The sequence below is a fragment of the Camelus bactrianus genome, chromosome 10 (assembly GCF_048773025.1).
Source record: "Camelus bactrianus isolate YW-2024 breed Bactrian camel chromosome 10, ASM4877302v1, whole genome shotgun sequence".
In the NCBI taxonomy this organism is placed as follows: Eukaryota; Metazoa; Chordata; class Mammalia; order Artiodactyla; family Camelidae; genus Camelus; species Camelus bactrianus.
In genome coordinates, this window is record NC_133548.1 from 23172087 (window position 1) to 23189199 (window position 17113).

At 44.5% G+C, this 17113-nt stretch overlaps 1 protein-coding gene across 3 annotated transcripts in view; it reads left to right on the forward strand.

Annotated features, from left to right (window-relative positions):
• The window catches only part of SLC1A2 (solute carrier family 1 member 2), a 108282-nt gene that overhangs the window by 43099 nt on the left and 48070 nt on the right, over positions 1–17113 (forward strand). For all 3 annotated transcript variants that reach the window (XM_010964674.3, XM_045523894.2, XM_010964677.3), the window contains exons 2-4: positions 12420–12559; positions 14168–14320; positions 16150–16400. In XM_010964674.3, the coding sequence (XP_010962976.2) occupies positions 12420–12559; positions 14168–14320; positions 16150–16400 (544 nt within the window). The remainder of the gene's footprint in view (positions 1–12419; positions 12560–14167; positions 14321–16149; positions 16401–17113) is intronic.

Here is a 17113-nt window from a genome sequence, read left to right on the forward strand (position 1 = left end):
GCATTTATCACTGCAAATTAAAAGAGGCTTTTAGAATCGATTCCCAAATCATTACTATCACATCGTTAAAGTTACTGCTTACTGAACTTAGCAGTAAAGAAAAGGAGTATTTGCCTAAAGGAGCAAATGGGTTCCGTGACTTCTCTCCGTTATTCTGGGTATGAAAATATAAGAAAAGGTCGTATTTTCTTAGTGGCTGGAAAGAGTCCTCTTTGAGAGTCCTGATAAGCTGTGTAGGGATGGGAAAGTGACCCACTCCAATTGGCGCACTTGAGGAACCACAGCTGGGTGGCTGTTGGACTATCCATCAGGCTTGTGTTTCGCTCAGTGGACTATCGAAATTGAGAGTGAGGAACTGGGGAGGGGAGGAGAAGAACAAAGAGCTTACAATGAAATTTTATTACGTGTTTGCTGGGTGGTATGTGATGTAAAACCTCTTCCCCTTCTCCTCCTACAACAATAGTGATTACTCTGTAATGGATTGTGGAGTTGGCTCTGTTCTCAAGTAAGGGACAATGGGCTGAGTGTGAGCCGACTGTGACCTTAGGGCAGATGGGTGGGTAGAGGAAGGAGGCAGGATTGCCCATGGCAAGAAAACCTGCCATGCCTGTGTTAACATAAAGTCCCAGGATGTCCTGGAGTCCGGGGAACTCATTTCAAGGAACACTGTAGATCTTACGCAACCCCTATTACCATATTTTATCCTAGCACTTAAGATCTGCTAGTTGCCTTAAAGAGCAGACCGGATTGTCACCTATATTTAAATTGAGTATTTTCACTCCTGCTTTGTTTTATTTTATTTTTCCTAATTCTTCAGGCTTGCTTGGTTGCCTGCCACAACCTGGTTGACCAGCTCAGGGAGCAGGGATGTGGTCAGACCCCACCGGAGGGCCATACTCTCGGAGGCACATTGTAGGAGAGTATAAGCGGTTTGGGATGCTGTAACCAGGATGGTGAGGAACTAGAGAAAGAGAAAACTCTGGCCAGAGAAGACAGCTGCCTTCATGTGCCTGGAAGGCTGGTGGACGGAGTGGGAGTCAAGCTTCGTGTGCTCTAAGTGTGTTCTGTTTAAGAGCATGCACCTTCCACAGGAAGAGCTGGGTTCCCATCCCAGCTCAGCCACCCACCAGCTGGTGGCTTTGGGCAAATGACCTCACCTCTCTGATGTCCAGCTTTTCATCTGTAAAGAAGGAACAACAGTAATATCTACCCCATGAAAGCGTTTCAAGGAATCAGTGAGATAAAGTGTTTGGTCCCTTGCCTGGTGCTGACTATTATTATTATTAAATGACTCCACAGGGTAGAAAAGTAACCAGTGGGTAGAAGCCACAGGGAAACAGATTTAGGCTCACTGTAAAGAAAGAACTTTGCAATAGTCAAAGCTGTCCGATAGCAACATGGTGAGATGTGCGATGTAACAGGCCCGCCTTCACTGCCTCTGTCCGAGCCTTGACTACACTGCCTCTGTCCGAGCCTTGACTAGGCGTCAGCACGTGGACTGACATCAGCAAAGCCACCTGGGTGCTTTTTAAAAGGTCCGGAGGTCTAGGACCCACCCCGATGTGCTGAATTGGGATATTTAGGGATGGGGGCTTAGAGATCTGTATTTTTCTAAAGTAGGCTTAATTTTTTTTTAAAGTTTATACAAAGTTAAAGTTTTTAGAAACTTTACAGTTTCAGGTTCACAGCAAAATAGAGCAGCAAAGATGGAGAGTTCCCACATACCCCTTTCCCTGCACATGCACAGCCTCCCGCATTGTCCACATCCCCCACCAGAGTGGTACATTGGTTACAGTCGATGAACCTACATTGACACGTCATTGTCACCCAAAGCCCATAGATTACATTAGGGGTCACTCTTGGTGGTGTACGTTTTATGGGTTTAGAGAAATATACAATGACAGGTATCTACCAGTATAGTCTCATACAGAGTAGTTTTACTGGCCTAAAAATCCCCTGTGCTCTGTGTTTTCACCCCTACCCCTGGCAAACACTCAGCTTTTTACTGTCTCCGTAGTTTGCCTTTCCCAGAATGCCATATAGCTGGAGTCACACAGCATGTGGCCCTTTCACATTGGCTTCTTTCGCTTAGTAACATGCATTTAAGACTCCTCCATGTCTTTTCATTGCTTGATAGCGCATTTCCTTTATATTAGCTCTGAATAATATTCTCTTGTCTGAATGTATCTCAGTTTATTTATCCAGTCACCTACCCAAGGGCATCTTGGTTGCTTCCCAGTTTTGACAATTATGAATAAAGCTGCTATAAGCATCCATGAGTAGGTTCTTGTGTTTTGGAGATCCAAGGTGATCCAGAGACAGATCTGGGGCCTATGGACCAAATAATCATTTGTCCAAGTTTGAGGGAAGACCGAAAGCTTCTCAAGTCCTGAAATTCTAGGATTCAGGCTTGAAATTCTAGGATTCTGTGAGGATTGTGTTTGGTTCCTACATCAGGCTCTGGTTTAGATTAGGGATTGGCCTTCTTTCTGGACTTTGCTCCCCCAAAGCAAAACCATTCTCTTGGCCAAAGGATGAGTGTCAATGTTTATTGTTAGCACAAAATTACCTAATATAAAGAGCAGATTTTCCAGTGTTGGAGAGAGAGAAAGGGCTGACCTGCTCTTCAGGTTCAGGACTGCCTGGTTCAAATCCAGACTCTACTACCTACCAGCTATGACACTGGTCAAATCATCTAACCATCCCCGCCTCAATTTCCCCTTCAGTAAAGATAGGTAACAGTAGCATTTACCTCCTGAGGTTACTGTGAGAATGAGTCCCTCTGAGGTGAAGAGTTCTTCCTGGTGAAGAATGGGAGCTGGAGTGACCCCTCGAGGTATTTCACACCAGCAGGTGCTTGCTGGGCGCTGTGGTTGCCTGAGGGGAGGAGCCAGTTCAGTGGATGCTACTTCCCACGATGGTACACCTGAGGCCAGGGGTCCAGGAGCATGGATAGTCCAAGGCAGGCAACAGGTGATGGCTTCCCAGAGCTCACGTTGCCTTTCCCCTCACCCGGGGGCACACCCTTCTTTCTGTTTTCCTTCTCCAGGAGCTAGGACTTTATGTCCCATAAGTTGCTAGTGCCTGGGCAGAGATGGATGTTTTAATGTGTCCATCACTCTGCTGCAAACATCCCTAGAAAGGATGTACCAAAGGACCCTGGACTTGAAGGCAGAGGACCACACAAGTTTGATTCTGGTTGCGAACCCCTGGGTTCAAGTCCCAGCTCTTCTGCTTCTGAGTTTGGGCGAGTTTCAGAATCTCCTTTTCTAAGATGGAATCATTCCTTTCCCCTCAGGGGTGTGATGAAGATGAAAGAAGTTAATGGATGTGAAAATATTTTGTGAACTATGCAAATGTTAAGTTATTATTAACTTACGTGTTTGTAAGTTCAACAGACAAAATGTTGGTTATGGTTTACAATTTAAAAGATGAACACACAAAGAGAAGAGACTGCCAGGAGTCTTCTTATGGAAGATAAACCATATGTGAGACTACTGTGCAGTTATGGGCATGGAAAAGTAGAGGCAGATAAAGACCAGGAACTTGTTTTATTTTGGCCGTGAGATCACTCTCTTCACCTGGGCTACCCCGAAGGGCTGCTGCTTTTGTCTCATCTGAAGGAGACCTCTACATGTTCCCCAAGTATAAGGTGTTTTGGGGGTCAAATTAGTGCCTGTTTTTTTTTTTTGTTGTTGTTGTTGGCAAATCCATCAGTATTGGATCAGCCATTTGGGGCTCAAGCTGGAAATGTAATATATATTTATTTCTAACACCATAATTAAGTTTGCTTGCATATTTTCAAGTCTAATGTGCATACAGAAAGAGCACACAAATCTTAAGTAACCAACTTGATTAATTTTCACAAATTGAGCACACATGTGAAGCTAGCATCCAGATGAAACAGCAAAGTAGAAAGGAAAGGAGAATTTCTAGAATTTAAGAAACCCTGTTGAGGCCACAGACTTTTGAACACAGCTGACTTCAGAACTGACGGAGGCAACAGTGTCTAGTTGGCAAAGTTTATGTCCAGTGTCCTGGCCTCTCCTCCTTTTATTTGGCTTCTGGGTGTGGTTCTGGCCAGGACTCCTGTGCAGGGGTCTCCCCTGGCAGGTCCTGCCCTTAGGGAGAGGTGCGAGACACTCCTTCATACCACGGTGTCAGTGAATGCATGCCTTCCCCTGGATTTCTGGCTCTAGTCTGGTCTCCTGCTGGGATACAGAGGGACAAGTCTCTCTCCAGGAGGAAATTTCAAGGCCTCTGGGAGCCAGAAGTGAGTGACTGTGAAGACTTCTGGAGAAACTTTAAGGAAGTTTCTGGAGAAGCATCACCCACAAAGCACAGCATCGTGTTTCACATGTGAGCCCTGGGAAACCTGACCATTTGCGTGGTCATGATGGTGGCTTGTCTCCTTGCTCGGAACTGACACTGTGTTGCAAGGTTGGCTGCTTGGTCTGAAAGGAGAGAGAAGGCACACGGACAGACTGCTATGTTTAAGAAGGGAGAGGACTGCATTGAAGAAAAGCAGTTGTGAGGTGTGACCAATACCCAGAAAGTCTCAGCTCCTGGACGCCTTGCCCAGTCTCTGCTGGTACCTGAGGCGCTGTAGCTAATCAGGCCACTTAGCCAACACCCCAGCCACTCCTCTGTCTTGGGGGCTGATTGGGAAGGCTCAGTTTAGGAAGCTTGTGGGGCCAGAAGAAGAATTCCCAGGCCTCAGGGCCAAATCCAGAGCTCTCTTAATCAAGAGATCTCCTCAAAATCAGAATCCCATTGACTCCTGGGAAGGGAATGCATGCCCAGGCTCTTTAGTTGAAGGATCACATTTCAGAGGAGCTAGATTTAGGGATGTTGATCTTGGCTGTTGGGTCCTAAGGCGTCTCCCTGTGTCCCATCAGTTTCCCTTCAGGGCTTCACGGCCTAGTTAGCTGAGCCCAGATTGGTTCATGGCTCCATCTTTCCCCGAGTGCTGGGAGCAGTGGGGCCGCCGTGCTTGGGCGGGTCAGCTGGGTCCAGACCACCAGCGGGGAGGGGCCAGCCCTGGGTGGTGCTGACCTGCCCCTTCCTGCTACCCACTGTTTTTCTAATTTGGGTGGGTGTGCTTTTGCTCTTGTCTCTCCTCAAATTTTCTAGTCTTTTGGAACACTACCCTCTAAAACAGTGCTTCACAGAACCTGTACCTGGAATCTGTTTTTTTTTGTCTAGTTGCCCATTCATTCATTCTTTCATTTCTTCAACATACAATAATTGAGCATCTGCTCCATGCCAGGGATCATGCTGAGTGTGAGGAAGATAGTCAAGTAAGTCAAGACCTTGCCTCCAAAGAGTTTATATTCTAGTGGGGAAATCAGACAAGTAGATTGTAATGAATACCTTCAGAGAAGTAAGCACAGGTAAGCTGCAGGGGGAGCATCTAAAAAGCAAACTTGGGAGTCAACAGAGGCCTCCTGATGGAAGTCATATGTGAATTGAGTTTTGAAGAAGAAATAGAAGTTAGTCTATGAAGGCTGGGTTGGAGAGTAGGGTACGGAGGACATTTTAGCTGGAAGAAGCAGTTTGCATCAAGCAAGCTGGACTTGGAGCCAAGTTCCCTGTGGCTCAGACCCAGAGTGCATGCCCCACGAATTGCCTCCAAATTCTTGGAGTTATGTGAAGTTTTCCAATATATTTTCATGTTGTTCCATGAACCAGCAGGGGTAGCAGTTTCATCAGAATTGACGTGCGTCTGGGGACTGAGTGGCAAGTGTATTCCTAGGCCATGGTGCAATCTTTATTTTTAGAAGGGCTTCCCAATTTGGGATGATCGAGTACCCCATCCCAGTCTCTCAGTCAGGCGTGGAGGTTCACTGTTCCCTGGTGTCGTACTTCTGTTCTAGGTGGTGAAACTTTCTGAAATTGGGCAATTCCGTTGGGTCAAGGCTGACTTAAGTCTCTACCCTGGGGAGGACCTCACAAAAGTCCAGAGGTTCTGTACTCGGGGTGGTACTCCTGGTGCTCTCGGAGAGGTTGTCCAGTCCATTCCACAGTGTGGACTCTTACAGCAGTGGGAACTTCCCAGGCTCCCACCCACTTTGGCCCCTCTGGGACTTTCTTTTTGTAAAAAGCCCAAGTACTGGCGGGGAGATGATAGCTCAGTGGTAGAGTGCAGTGCTTAGCATGCATGAGGTCCTGGGTTCAATACCCGGTACCTCCATCAAAAAAATCATAAATAAATAAACCTAATTACCCCCTCCAGAAAAGCACAAGTACCATTTGTTACCAAAGTGGTTTACTAACTCAACTGTAACTAAACTATCTTAATGGTGATTCTGCACCATTTTAAGCATTCAAGACAAAGAAACTAAAATTTAATATCAATTATATGTTAAATACTCTCGATGCTTTCATAAGTATTGTCTTATTGAAGCTCTATAATGAGTGTAGTGTTAATTGTCCAAGAGATTAAATAAATGCCCTCTCCCAGGCATAGCTGGAAAATTAGATTTTAACCAAGAATCTGATGACCACGTAATTGTGTAATTCTATTCCACTAAGGTGCCTTCTGGCTGCTGCTAATCAGAGCTGATGGTTCTCAGCAAAACGAATGCTATTTTTATTTATTCCTTCACAATTTCGTCTTTCTTCTCTCCTACTATTTCTTTTTTTGAGGACACCCAAAAGCCCCAACTGACTGTATATTTGCCATTCATGTCATTAGCCAGTTTGGGTCCCTTGGGAAGTGGTATGGGGAAAAGATTCCTTTCTCTCAATTTTTCATCTTGGATGTTTCTGAATGCCTCCTGTCCAGTTCCACGGAGTTGACGGTGAATGATGCAGGTGGCCTTTCAATGATTCAGTGGTGAATTTGGCAGTTGGCTGGTCCCAGCGCTGGTGCACCTGCTTAACTATATTCTCACGGCACTGACTTGCACACCTTAGGAGTCCGGACAGAGAATTGGGCAGGCGTGGGTGGGGGATTAAGAAGATGCCTGTGTCTGAACTGTATACTGAATTTGACCCCTAACTCAGCTTTAGTAGTACTAGAAAAACATGCTTTTGTAGAAGTGATAGGACATGTAAAAACAAAGGTAAAGACATAAAGAAATGGTTGTTACTGTTATTCCTGGTTTGTCTCTTGTTGCTAAATCACCCATAAACTCTAAGCTTATTCAGTCCTGGATAGAACAGAATGGAAACTGCATCTCTGGAACTGAAGGCTATTAATACCACCACACACCCCCATCCCAGGAGAATTAGAAAATCACAGAATTTTAGAATGTTAAAGAATTTCTAATCCAACACTCTTATTTTACATGTTAAGAGCCTAGGACCTAAAAAATAAAAATCTGCCCAAATCGATACACAAACCCCATTGGTATCTTGTAATAAGAGTGTGTTTTTCTCATTTCATAGCACTTTACTCTTCAGTCTGTTGATTATCGTCAAGTAACTTTCCATCCATTTAATATTTGTGCTTTTTCTGACACCGACGGCAGCCCTGGCGTTAGAACCCAGACCTCCTGACTGTCCATCTCATTGTCTATTGGCAGGTCCAGTCCTGTCATGATTCAGGATAACTGTAAACTGCATTCTTTAGCCAGACCCTCTGGTATTCAAGAAGAAGCTTAGGGTGATTCATTTATGAATTCTGGAGTTCACTGGCAGGACCTTTCCAGGAAGTGTTTTTGGGACCTAGGAAATGGACAGAGTGAACAGAAAGAGGGACTGAAGATTCGGAGGCTGTGAACCTCTAGGATCCATTCATCCACTGGCTCGACGAGGATGCAGTAGCTGTCAGAGAGAGAGTCTGCCTTCTTGGTCGGAGAGCATCCTCAGCATGGTTAAAGCAGGTCTTACAGGATCTAGCGAGGGTGGAGGGACTGGTTGTTGGAAATTCCCTGCTGTTTTAGAGTTCCAGTCCCTTTCCCTGCAGGGGTGGTGTTCTTCAGGGAGCCAGGGAAATCCCAGATGTGGGACAGCCACAGCTGTAATCATCACTTTGTGGTGCTCAGAGCCAACATCTCTGGTATTTCCGGCATTCTTTTCCGACCACCTTGGCGGAAAGCCCCCTCAACAAACGCTATTTCTATTCTTAAGGGTCTGACTGAGTGAGTGTCCCTCATGAGGGCAATTTCCGGACACTATCTCTTCTGTGCCTGCTGAGGTCTTTGGACTTGGGCAGCAGAGGGTTGGATGAGTGATGCCCGTGACAGACTTCACATCCTCCAGGCAAAAACACACCAATTGCTTTTTGGTTCCCTGGGGAACATTCTGTTGTCACCTCATTGAACCAGTGAAGGAGGAAAAACTAATTTGGTGCCAGATAAGGCGACACTGAAGTGTGCAGGCAGGAAATCTGAATCCAGTGCCACATCTGATGAGCCTGTTTTTAGAGGTTCTTGGCAGAGCAAGGGAACTCAAATGCAAATGAAAAGCAGATTCTGAGAAGAATTTCAAACATTGCACAAGCCCCATTACACATTCTCTTTGGAGTCACAAGGGATGTTTTGCTGGATAAGCTGAACTTGCCTTTGAAACAGGACTCACGTGGATTTGCGTGAGGAAGAACAGGGCAGCAACTGCAAAATTAACAGCTATTTAAGTAATTCAATGGAAAGGCTAAGGCTGAAGGAAATTATAGGCTCATTGTTCAAGATTTTAATCATCCAAACAGCAGTCCCATCACATGGCCTTAACTTTGTTGAGCAATGGAGAGTGATCTGGCAGAGCTGGCTCATGGAACCTTCCAGTGTTAAGGAATTGTGTTGCTAAATTTTCCTTCCAGAAGGCGCTCATGTAGAAATAGAGGTGGTGAACACTGTGGGAGAGAGAGCATCAGGCCTGATGGGTTTGGTATAACAAGCTGCACCTGGGCTTTCAAAGTCCTTATTGCTTGGTTCTGCCTGCATAGCCACAAGTTGCAAGAAGGGAGTATTAGTAAGGGGATGTGTGCACACTTGAGATAACTTCCTGTGTTCATCCAGTGGACTTACCCAGATCAGGTCTTGCCCTTTTTGTGCATTGCCAGGGATGCAAATCTCATTGCCAGGGATGCAAATCTGTAAGCTGTTGTGGCCTTTCTCCTGTGCCCAGCTCACCTCTCCCTGGTATCCATTTCTCTTGCTGGGGGCTAGGATGGTCACTGAAACTCCACCATATTCATAATGGTAATGGGACCCAGCACTACTGCCTTGACATTCATTTGAACCAGTGCTCATGCTAAAAACCAACACGTGGTTGCATCTGATGCGAGCTTCAGGCTCTAGTTTGGGTAAACAGATTTTCAAATAATGTATATTCCATTTATTTGCTAAGCTCTGGACAAGTCGCATGATTCACTTAGGAGATCCCTCATTCCTCCAAGATTTCTGTTCAAATGTAATGTAATCTCGGGATGTGATGTACAACATGATAAATAGAATTAATACTGCTGAATGTTATATATGAAAGTTGTTAAGAGAGTAAATCCTGAGAGTTCTTGTCACAAGAACAATTTGTTTTTCATTTTGTTTAATTTTGTACCTCTACGAGTTTATGGGTGTTTTCTAAACTTGCTGTGATAATCACTGTGGGCTGTATGTAAAATCTTCATGCTGTATACCTTAAACATATACAGTGATGTGTGTCAGTTATATCTTAATAAAATTAAAAGGAAAAAAACTCTTAGAACTATAGGAAGGAATAAAGATAATTGGAAATGGTAAGAATAAAACAAAAAAAACTGTATCTGTTCTTCTGAAGATATAGAAAGCTTAGAAACAGCTCTATATTATGTTTATGTTTATATTTAATGTTATGTTCTATAATATTCTCCATTTCAGACTCTCTTTGTGTTCTGGGGGATGCAGTGGTCACTTAGACTGGTCTGAGATCTTTACAAAGAGTTCTTAGGGGACTCCCTGTGTCCCCAGAGGCACACCGAGGCCCGGATGGACCTTAAAAATAATCTTCTATGTGTGGATGTTAGGGACTCCTCTGAGCCTGGAACACTTTATTCCAAGAGGCCGAGTCACAGGCATTCTCTCAATAAATACTTGTGGGTTCATGACATTTTGATGCTGCCACTTCGATGTGGCTGTTTTGGTTCAAGGCTTTGGGGACATTTTATCATGGCCTAAAAAACAAACCATTAAACATACGGCAGTTTTGTGCAACTAAGAAGTGTGGCCAACAGGCTTCCGACCACACTGCTGAGTCGGGTGTGTAGTTAACTTAATATTTGTATGTTTTCACATGGACGTGGCTTTCTTGATGCCTGACACTTTTCATTACATCATATGGATCTTGCCGGAATGTCTCACTTAAATACCTACCATGTGCCTGATTCTAACTTCAGTGGCAGGAGGGCTTCAAATGAAGCAGAAGGCAGGGGGTTACAATCTCAAGGGGGTAACAGAGCTTTGCTGCCGGCTGGCTAATGGGTGCATTCACCATTTCAGAGCACGTACGACCTCCGTTCTTTGTTTTGATTTCCTGGTCCAGAGCTTCAGATTACTGGCTGGAGGAATGTTAAAAAATACGAAAAGATCCTAATGCAAGTATAGGAATATGGTCTATCCATGTTAAGAAGATCATTTTGATCATTTTCCCCTGCTGTGTTGTAAAAAGGACTTTTCCGTCTGTTTCACTCGGAGATGAGAGGAAGTGGTAGTTGCTGCCCACAGATCAGAAAGGCCCTATCTGCTTGCCGTGAGCTTCATGCCCTGTTTTCTTTTTCAGATGGTCTGAGTGATCATTAACGCTTACGTCTTCCAGATACAGGTTGCCCCAAACTAGATGAATAGAAAATTAGGCCTTATTAAGGGGAGACTGAGAAGCTTGTATTTTGACTAAAGTTTTCATCTGGGTATGCCACCAGACCATGCAGCGTGATTCCCAATTTTAAAACATTTTGGAAGCAAGTTTCTTAAACAGGCTATTATGAAAAAGTAAGTAGTTGTATTGGGTCCCTGGTCTTGACTCGGACGCTCTGGAAGCTAAGCTTGGTATCTTTAAAGAATGATGGTGCCACTGGGTAGGTCCCCAAAGTTAAATGTCACCCTTATTGTGAACTTGATGGGTATTGTCTCTCTGTCTTCCTTGGAGAAAGGAGCTACCTGTGCCAGGTGCCAGGCCAGTCCCATAGCATCATCATTCACCTCCCACAAGGTAGACTTGAGCCCTTCTTCCTACACGCCACACAGCGAGCGAGTGACGGAGACATGACTTGAATCCCACACTCTGATTCCCAAACCCATGCTATTTCCATTATAACCAGTGATTCCAAACCACAAAACAGTGATTGCAAATCATCCGCAAATTGGTGCTGGTTCCACAGGAAGGTGTCTTCAGTCTGTGGTGAGAATATCTGGGTGAAGCTGACACCCGCCTATCTTGGAAGGCACTGTCATTTATTCAGAGATTGTGGCTTGTCTTTCTGGTTGTTGAAGACTTCTGTTTGTTTATCACATGATAGTGATTGTAAATGGCAGCTGAGAAAAACCTTCCAAGATGTCAAAGTGAAAAATTGGCCTCCCTGTGTCAGTCCCCAAGTTTAAACTTGAAATCTTATTGGCCTGGGAAATGACAAAGCTGGAAAAAGAGGCAGTGGACTCATTATCCTGGCAAGGGCTCCATTGGCAGTCTTCTCACAGCTTGGGTTCACATGAGGTTTATCTGGAAGAGGGCTGGGGTACATCTACAGATGAAGGCAATCACATGCTTCTTAAAGTCATACTTTTTTGATGCTGAATAGCGTGATTCTTGGGCAGCTTAGCTGTGTCCTGATAACGCAAGTGACCTTTTAAAAACGACAGTGGATTGAAATTTTTTTAAAAAACTAGATAAACCATCTTTTCCAAAAGGAAGGTAAAACTTGGACTGCCAGCATTTATGGCTTTTCTGTGTCCAGGAAGGGGAAGGCTTGAGCTCAGAGGCATTTTAACTTAGTATGACTTAAGCCGTGACTCTCCTGACCTTATTCAAAAGTCCTGACCATTATTCAGAGGTCATCTTTTTGCTGTTGATATAAGAATGAAAGGGCTCAGGTTTTGCAGCCAGACATATGTGGGTTTGAATCTCCATTCCTTTTAGCCCTGTGACCCCAGGCAGGTTACTCTTTGTAAAATGGAGTGGGGATACTTGCCTCGGGGGTTACCTTGGTGGGCAACTCTTGGAAAAATGCTCCACTGCCTGTGGGATGCCTTTTCTGAGATGATCCAAGATGCTGGGGATAAAAGCACTTGGCATGTGGGCGTTCCGTGTGTCCTAGTGTCCTGCTTCTAGGCCAACTGGAATTCAGGGTACCTTGAGATGCTCTGGTTTTTAATTTTCCTGTCATTGGTCCCAGATTCCCAGTTGTGCCTAGGGAGGGCTGTTTTGCCTCCTGCTACCTGAGCCCCTCAAACTGCAGAGGGGAAGTGCCCAGCGGGCTTTAACCATAGCCTTCACTTCTGTTTTAGTGCCAACAACATGCCCAAGCAGGTGGAAGTCCGGATGCACGACAGCCACCTCAGCTCGGAGGAGCCGAAGCACCGGCATCTGGGGCTGCGCTTGTGCGACAAGCTGGGGAAGAACCTCCTGCTCACGCTGACTGTGTTTGGTAGGAGACCAGTGCCAGCCATTTGTTTCCCTCCTTGGGATTCTAGGGGTTCTCGGGTGTCCATATGCATGTCTGTTTCCCATGGGCATGTTAGCATGCAGGTTCCCACGCCCTGCTCACGGAAACTCTGCTTTGGGCCGTTTGCAGTGAGATCCTGGAATCTTAACAAACCTAGGTGATTCCAAAGCAGAGGGTCAGTGTACCCATTTAGAGAAATACCTGCATCCAGAGAGAGGCAACCGTCGCCAAAACCCCCACAAAGAGGGCTCCCAAGGTCTAACCTTCTTTAAGCACCTCATCAACTTAGATTCATTCAGCACATGAGTTAATGGGGTCAGTGTGGAAGGCTCGATCTGCCCCACCTGGAAAGCCTTACTCCCCTGCCTCAGGCCTCAGTCAGGCTATGGTGGTCCTTTTGTGTGACTGTCCATACAGAGTTCTTATTGGGTTTTCAACCAGGGTTTATTTATGAAAATGGGGAAAACTGCAGTTTCTTGGAGTGACAACCACATCACTTCCTTTCCCAGTCCCCTCCTGATTCCTCAGATATCACCAGGCCACACACAGAAGCAGCAAAGAGCCATCTCCCTACCCACATGCACATGCGCATGTCTTCTGTTCCGTGGCTTCTCCTTTAAGTCAGTCAGCTTGGATGTCAGTGGGCTAGAGTCAGGCCTGGGAACTTGCCCCAGCTCAGTTCACTTAATAAAAGAAAACCACAGTTCTGGTAGGGTTTTCCAAGGGTTACTCTCCCCAGAAGCAAATTTCACTCATCATAGGTTTTGAAGAAGTGTGTTTTTCTCCCATAGAAGGAAAAAAGATCAGGCTTTCGGCCATATTATTCCTGCAGCATCTCTAGCATTAACACTGTAGCCATATACCTGGGACCTCTGTCCCTCCCTTACACCCGTCGTGCTATGACCCAATTTATGGTTTCCAAAGGTGGTTTATGTTGGCTGCCGGTATGGAGAAATCCAGTGTATTCTGGTGCAATCCCTGAGTGTGCAAAGTGAAGGGCTCCTGCCAGCGTCTCTGCCCAAATGGTTTCCTCCCAAATTATATGTTTTATGACCCTCCTTGATCCCCCATGAGCTCAACAAGTCTAAAGATTGTGTACAAGGGCATAGAAGTCAAAGCAAATCTTCTCGAGGATGAGTCATGGGGAAATTATTGGAAGTCAAAGAAAATAGAAGGAAAAAGAAAACCCACCCCAGCTTGGTCAATTAAATGTTCCTTTTATCTGGTATTCAGTTAAAAAGGGAAGAAATACATCAGACACCATGTCACGTGGCCAGCCTAGGGAGGAGAAGCGGTATCTGGCACTGTGGATTATTTTTACTGACAGTCTCTGCCTCTGCAAGTGGACAACATCCTCAAAGAAGTCAGAGTCAAGTTGCTGTGTTGTAATTCTCATAAACTCCCATAACCATTGAGGAGGCTCTCTTTGACTCTTCCAATGCTGTCTTTTAGAATAGTTGGTGGTACAAAATGTTTTCACATCTGATAATGGAGAAGTATGAGAAAGGTTGACGTCACTGAGCTAAGTCCCTAGAGCTATTCATTTGATGAGGGCAAACAATAACTTCAGATTTTCCCCTTTCCTTGTAGGTGTCATCCTGGGGGCAGTATGTGGAGGGCTTCTTCGCTTGGCATCTCCTATCCACCCTGATGTGGTTATGTTAATAGCCTTCCCAGGGGATATACTCATGAGGATGCTAAAAATGCTCATTCTCCCTCTAATCATCTCTAGTTTAATCACAGGTAAGGTCACCTCTCTGGCGCCTGGCCAGGATCATGCTGCTCCAGCTTTTGGATGGATTGTAGAATCTCAGTTTGGTTGAATGAATGACTGTGATGGTCTGTATCACTTCACTTCAGAGCCTTGGTTTTCCTGTCTCTAAAATTGGGATAATCAACCCTTAAAAAAAAAAAAGAGTTTGCCGTCTATTATAGTCAGTCCATCTGTCTGTCTAGCAACAAAAGATGAAAAGGAAATAACCACACATTAAAAGGTATCTTATCAGTAGTGATTTTAATTCTTGATGTCTACTTTTCTCATTTTCTAAATTGTATTTTGTTCAGAAACTGACAAATCATGATAAGAAATAGAAAAGGAAATTTTCTCTTTACTATTTGTGTGCAGAGGGAAGTGGGTATTAAACATAAATGAGATCCTAGATAAGCAAGCCTTTGAGTTTTTCAGAAGAATGTTACCCTCAATATATAGATCATGTTCATTTGTTTTTGGTTGTTTTAGCTGAAAGAATTTTTCCCCTCACTGAGCTTACACTGGTAGTTTCCTTTTCATCAGATAATATTTTTCAAACAGGGTAGGAATTGTAGTTTAGAGACCAAGCCCTGAGTTAAGGATCAGAAGCTGGGCTTTGGTTTATATCTGGGTGTCAACAGGGTCAGTGGCCTTGAGAAAGCTGTCCCTCTGGACTGTCCACCTTACGAAGGTAGTGAAACTCTGGTAACTCCAGGAGACTCAGATGCTAAGTCAGATTGTTCTAGCATCTCATAGCTGGTTGACCAGTGAACCCAGTGAGAGAAAGAGCTGGGACTCAGTGTCAGGAAGTTCTTATCATTCAGCCCCAGAGTGAGTGAAGCTATGTTTCACTTTAAATGATCATTTTCAAACCAGAGAAAACATTCTCCATGCCTGTGTATCAGATTGTACGTTGGCCACGCTGGTGAGGAAATCTCACTCCCGTTGGCTAGAAGTAGACTTTAGGTTCTTACAAGTGGGTCATATATGGGTCAGCTTCATTCAGATAAATTAACATCAATAACTTCCTCCCCCACGACAAAAAAGACTGATACCCAGAAAGGACTGCAATCTCTCGGTCTCGTAAAAGCAGGAACTGAAACCAGGAAGTAGAAAAATTGAAGAAACTACTGGAAAAAAACCCAGTGAAAGCTGGAGTTTTTGTGACTTGCTTGGAATTTCCTCTAACAATCCCAGAAGCTCCTGAAATATAGATGAAGTGCCCACTACGCTGGGTGTTTTATGCAAGTGTTCTCCCATCCCTCTGGGAGGTCCACAAATGTGGTCTCCATCAAGTTTCACCTCAGGGGAAGGAGAGGGCAGTGCTGGATCACTTTTCCAGACTCTTGATTTCATGACCAAGTAATGTATTCAAATGTCTTTTGAATACATAGGGCTGCCAGCTTTCTATTTTCCTAAGTGAAGACATTAAAAGAAACAAAGAAACAAACCAACCAACCTAGCATGTACCAGTCTACCAGTTTATAAAGAAAGGAAAGGACATAATCTCAGAATTAAAAATTGAATATAGCATTCAACTGTAACTCACTATTGCAGACTAACAAAATGTAGTCACTGACCAGCTTATAAACTCTGAACCAGATGATCTCCAACTCTTCCTAGTTCTGTAGAAATCTCATAAATATCCTTGGAAAATTGACTTGTAAAATGTGGAATGGACCAAATAGTCAGTAGAAGGAGGTTAAATTACTGTGAATGCATCTGAGTAGTACAAAGCCAAGGGTTGCTTATAGGTGGGCAGAGATGGGCAGTTAACAGGAAAACAATAGAGCTAATCCTTCTGGATTTGTTTTCCATCCAGGGTTGTCGGGCCTGGATGCTAAAGCCAGTGGCCGCTTAGGCACCAGGGCTATGGTGTATTACATGTCCACCACCATCATCGCCGCGGTGCTGGGGGTCATCCTGGTCTTGGCTATCCACCCAGGGAACCCCAAACTCAAGAAGCAGCTGGGGCCTGGGAAGAAGAATGATGAAGTGTCCAGCCTGGATGCCTTTCTGGACCTTATTCGAAACCTCTTCCCTGAAAACCTTGTCCAAGCCTGTTTTCAGCAGGTAACTCAGAGTTCTGACATTTTCACTTCTCCCAACTCACGAAGGTGATAACTTAGAGACTGTTTCAACAAATCAGCTCTGGGGAGCCGTTTTCTTAATATTAAATTATCTCTGCCTAGGAATTGTATGAGGTCATATGGGGCAGGATCTCAGGACCGGAGTAGTTTTGTTTGGTTTTTAACCTTTCCTTCTTTGCAGAACCCTCAGTAGCATTTTGCTTTCGGAGCTTTCTTCTTCTTCTTCCTCTTCTTCTTCCTCTTCTTCTTCCTCTTCTTCTTCCTCTTCTTCTTCTTCTTCTTCTTCTTCTTCTTCTTCTTCTTCTTCTTCTTCTTCTTCTTCTTCTTCTTCTTCTTCTTCTTCTTCTTCTTCTTCTTCTTCTTCTTCTTCTTCTTCTTCTTCTTCTTCTTCTTCTTCTTCTTCTTCTTCTTCTTCTTCTTCTTCTTCTTCTTCTTCTTCTTCTTCTTCTTCTTCTTCTTCTTCTTCTTCTTCTTCTTCTTCTTCTTCTTCTTCTTCTTCTTCTTCTTCTTCTTCTTCTTCTTCTTCTTCTTCTTCTTCTTCTTCTTCTTCTTCTTCTTCTTCTTCTTCTTCTCCTCCTTCTTCTCCTCCTTCTCCTTCTCCTTCTCCTCCTTCTTCTTCTCCTTCTTCTCCTTCTTCTCCTTCTTCTTCTCCTTCTTCTTCTCCTTCTTTCTTCTCCTTCTTTCTTCTCCTTCTTT